At 64.3% G+C, this 4185-nt stretch overlaps 1 protein-coding gene across 1 annotated transcript in view; it reads right to left on the bottom strand.

Annotated features, from left to right (window-relative positions):
- Nucleotides 1-455: 455 nt before the first annotated feature.
- Nucleotides 456-4185, bottom strand: part of Gmip (GEM interacting protein) — a 9543-nt gene continuing 5813 nt past the window's right edge. The window contains exons 10-18 of the mRNA XM_013028305.1: nucleotides 4058-4183; nucleotides 3796-3873; nucleotides 3561-3715; nucleotides 3198-3386; nucleotides 2971-3108; nucleotides 2689-2882; nucleotides 2079-2466; nucleotides 1224-1290; nucleotides 456-1105 (exon numbers count right to left, since the gene is read on the bottom strand). Of these exons, the coding sequence (XP_012883759.1) occupies nucleotides 747-1105; nucleotides 1224-1290; nucleotides 2079-2466; nucleotides 2689-2882; nucleotides 2971-3108; nucleotides 3198-3386; nucleotides 3561-3715; nucleotides 3796-3873; nucleotides 4058-4183 (1694 nt within the window). The 3' untranslated portion in view covers nucleotides 456-746. The remainder of the gene's footprint in view (nucleotides 1106-1223; nucleotides 1291-2078; nucleotides 2467-2688; nucleotides 2883-2970; nucleotides 3109-3197; nucleotides 3387-3560; nucleotides 3716-3795; nucleotides 3874-4057; nucleotides 4184-4185) is intronic.

Raw genomic sequence — 4185 nt, 5'->3', positions numbered from 1 at the left:
CCGCCCCCGCGGCCCCTGGCGTGCTGGGCCCCGCACCCCCCAGCCTGCGCCCCGCGGGGAGCACACAGCCCCATTCTCTCGGTTATTGGCCGGCTGGGCCGGGGAGGGGGGCTGCGTGACCCTCGACCTCGGCCTGGTCCTCGGCTCCTCCGAGTCTGCTCGGTGGGCCTTGAACCCGGTTCACCACAGATAGGATCTAGGTTTTCGTCGGCGCCGCGGGGCTCCCGGGCCAGGCCGCCGCCGGTGGACAGTGAGTCACCGGCCGCCCGTGGTGGAGCTGGGGTCCTGAACTTTTGGCCTGGGTCGGCCGGCGGGCCTCTGGTGTCCCGGAGGGGACCGATCACAGGTCCCCGGGGCCTCGGCCTCTCCTAGTTGGTCAAGTGGGGCGACGGGTCAGGTCCTGGGGGCGGCCTCCTTCGGGGCCCTCTCTTGGGAGAAACAGATGGGCAAGAAGATACTAGAAAACGTTTATTCAGAGGTCACAGGACCCCAGGCACCGCCAGGGTGTGGAGTCGGGGGTAGGGGTGGGGGTTGCAGTCAAAGCAGCACTGAAGTTCCAGAGGTCAGAGACCGGGGTGGACCCCTGCGCCTCCTGACCTGTATTGACCCTGAGTGACCTCTGACCCGAGTGGTCCAGACACTTGAGACCACAGTGTCCGGTAGGGGGGATCCTGGGACATCTCCCCTGAGTGTCTGGGGCCTTGGGCCCTTTGGACGTCGGGTCGAGCCAGGAGCTGGGGGTGGGTTCAGAAGCGGTCCTCCTCCTCCTGAGCTGGGGCGTTGGGGCTGCCAGGGGCCAGGGACACAGTCTCGCTGTCCAGCTTGGAGAGGAGCCGGGCGGTCTCCTGCGTGATCTCGAAGTGCTTGGGCAGTGGGGTGCGGCGCAGGGGGGTCCCCTCGGGGGCAGCTGCAGCAGGGCCAGGCCCCCCTCCCTTCGAGCTCCCTGGGGGGCTGTCCTCAGGCAGCGTGGAGGCCACCAGGGCCAAACTGGACAGCTGCTGAGTGACGGGGTGCATGGCCCCCCGCGGGTACTTCACCGGCTGCCGGCTGAAATGGCCGCGGGGCTGCGTCCCCAGGATGGGGTCCTCAGAGCCTGGGCTAGACACTGTGTGTGGGGAGGGGTCAGTGCTGGGCAGAACTGGACATCCCAAGTTCTCCACATACCACCCTCCCCCGGGCAGGGGACCCCCCCCAAAGCCCGAGTTAGTCCCCAACATGCGCACCTTCCCCTCCTCTATCTTGGGTGTCTTCACCTTCTTCCTCTCTTAGGTCATTCTGCGGAGTTGGGTTCTGCAGGGAGAACCCCAAAAATGTGACCCCAGATTCCTTGAGACTCTTGGGAAAGCTACAGGAAGTCCTTTGAGCCTGGTGCCGGCGGCTCCCGCCTGTCATCCAAGCTACTCAGGAGGCTGAGATCTGAGGATTGCTGTTCAAAACCAGCCCAGGCAGGAAAGCCCGTGAGACTCTTATTTCCAATAAACCACTAGAAAACCAGAAGTGGTGCTGTGGCTCAAGTGGAAGAGTGACAGCTGTGAGCAAGAAAGCTCAGGGTCAGGGCTCAGGCTGAGACCAGTCCATGTTCTTGGTGCATGGGTGGGTCCGGCTGGTGAGCAGTCAGCTCCTTTGGACTGTCAGTGCCACTTCACCACTGCATGCTTTGCTTTTTTGGTCAGTCATAGAGTTTGAACTCTGGGCCTGGGCGCTGTCCCTCAGCTCTTCAGCTCAAGGCAAGCACTCTACCACTTGAGCCACTTCTGGTTTTCTGGTGGTTCATTGGAGATAAAAATCTCATGGACTTTCCTGCCCAGGCTGGCTTTGAACTGAGATCCTCAGATCTCAGCCTCCTGAGTGGTTAGGATGACAGGTGGGAGCCACAGGTGCCAGGCTTCTATGAGATGCTTATTCCCAACAAACCACCAAAAACTGGAGGTGGAGCTGTGGCTTGAGTGGTATAGCGCTAGCCTCGAGCTAAAAAGTGTAGCAGCAATCACACACACACAGGAGAGAGACACAGAGACAGCCAGAGCATTGAACTAGTTAAGGCACTATCCATACCCATGGGTCCAGCAGGCTCCTACCTGGGGGTGCATGGCCGCCTCCAGGGCACCGTGGGGCGTGGGGTCTGGGCTGGCTTCCGAGGCTGTGGCTGGGGGCCGAGGCTGGGGGGTGGTCGTGGGGGGTTCCAGGGCGGGGCTGGGGTCCTGGGGCAGTGGCTCGGTGATAAGGGGCAGCTCGTCCATCCCGAAGATCTGCTCATAGTTGGCGATGAGGAACTCCACCACCTGGGCCTGGTGCGTGGAGTCCAGCAGGCAGGCGACGGAGCTGGCGACAGAGCTGGCGACGGAGCTGGCGACGGAGCTGGCGCCCAGGGCTCTCGGGGCACCTGGTGGCCGCAGCAGCGTTGGCCCAAACACAATGCCCAAGTTGTTGGCAGACATCTTGTTTTCCTCAAACTGTGTGGCCACCCTGAGGACAGGTGGACAAGGATCAGCGGAGGGCGGAGGCCGCTGGACAAGGGAAGGGCAGAGCCTGCAGGGCTGCCAGGCCCAACCAGCCAGGTCACCTGTTACCACTGGAGACTCCCATGCAGAGCCTGAGATCAGGTGTCAGAACCCAGGGAACAGGTCAAAGGTGGGGGGGGGGGGAGAGAGTGCATGGTCATGTGACCAGGGAAGGGTCAGCCCACACCTGAACAGGTGCGCCACCAGGTGGCGTAGGGTGTTGTAGTTGGAGTTGGGCAGCTTCACCAGGAGGCTCTTGAGCTCGTGGATCAGCTCGGGGCTGGGGCTGGGGCTGGGGGCGCCCCCGGGGTCCGTGCGCAGGGTCTTAGCCACAGAGATGAACTTGTTGTACAAGTTGAAGGGGACCACGGGGTCGGTGAGCTGGGACGAGGGGGCACAGTGTGAGAGCAAGCGGAGGGGGGGGTCCCCAGCCCAAGTCCCCCCGCTACTATCTCCCCTAAACACTCACCTCCTGGAGGAACCTCTTGAGGACACTTGTGATGTCATGAGGTGAGTTTCCAGAAAGTTCTACCAGGGCTCGGCCATTCTCAAAGGCCTGACACAGCCGCTCCACACGGACCCGGGATCCGCTGACCCGGTAGATGCCCTGGGGGACAGGTGGAGAGGGGGGACCCCCGGGTGGTGACGTGGGTGGGGACGGGGTGGGGACGGGGTGGGCCATAGCAGAGGCACTACCTGCACACTCAGGGCGCGGTGCTCGATCTCGGCCGTGCACTTGGAGATCACAAAGGGCACCTCCTCGGGGAAGTCCCGGGGGAGCTGCATGAAGTCCACCCCAAACAGGGCCGTCCGCCCCGGGAGCCGCCGGTGCCCGCACAGGATCAGCAGAGTCTCCAGACAGCGCTTGTGGCAGGTCAGGAAGCACTGGAGGGCAAGGGCAAGAGTCAAGAGGTCACTGGGGTCAGAAAAGGGTGTCGGAAGCCTCAAGACCGGGGTGGCCTAAGAGAGAGGATGCTGTGGGGGGGAGGGTCCTGGGTGGAGGGGGAGGGGGAGGTCTCAGGCTGGGGGAGGTCCTGGGCGGGGTCGGCGGGGTCGCACCTCCTCGCACTCGGCCCCGCTGACCATGAAGGCGTCGCACTCTCGGCACTTGGCAGGGCCCCGCAGCCGGCGGAGCCGGTGGGTCTGCGCCGCGGGGGACAGCGACCCCTTCCTGAAGGGGCTGCTCAGCCCGTTCTCCGCCCCATCTCCCAGATCTGAAGGGAAACCGAGTCAGGAGCCTGGTCTCTCCCGCCCCGCCCCGCCCCGCCCCAGGCCCGCACCCCTCCCGTCTCACCGGGATCACGCTCCTCAAAGTCATCCGAGGACTCGGTGCCCGTGGACGCGGCCTTCATCAGCCGCCGTGAGCCAGAGCCTGGGGTCACAGGGTCACGAGGAATTGTTGGATCACCCTGGGGAGCCCCCCCCCCGCCCCCTTAGGGGGAGATCAGACATCCTATTCAAGGGTCAGAGGTAGAGGGAATAGGCGGATAGGCAGAGGCAAGGTCAGAGGTCAGAGGGCACGTTCGATGGAAGGCCAGTGCGTGGCCTCTCCTCACCTGGACTGGACGTGGGAGAGTCCAGGGATCGAGACTCGCTGCTGCCCCCGAGGCTGTCGGCATCCCCGCCGGGCGCGGGGCCGGGCGTCCCTGGGTGGGGACAGGCCGGTGAGGACCGTCCGCAGCCC

Source organism: Dipodomys ordii, unplaced genomic scaffold (genome assembly GCF_000151885.1).
Source record: "Dipodomys ordii isolate 6190 unplaced genomic scaffold, Dord_2.0 Scaffold108, whole genome shotgun sequence".
Taxonomy (NCBI): Eukaryota; Metazoa; Chordata; class Mammalia; order Rodentia; family Heteromyidae; genus Dipodomys; species Dipodomys ordii.
This window is presented reverse-complemented; position numbering and strand designations above follow the sequence as displayed.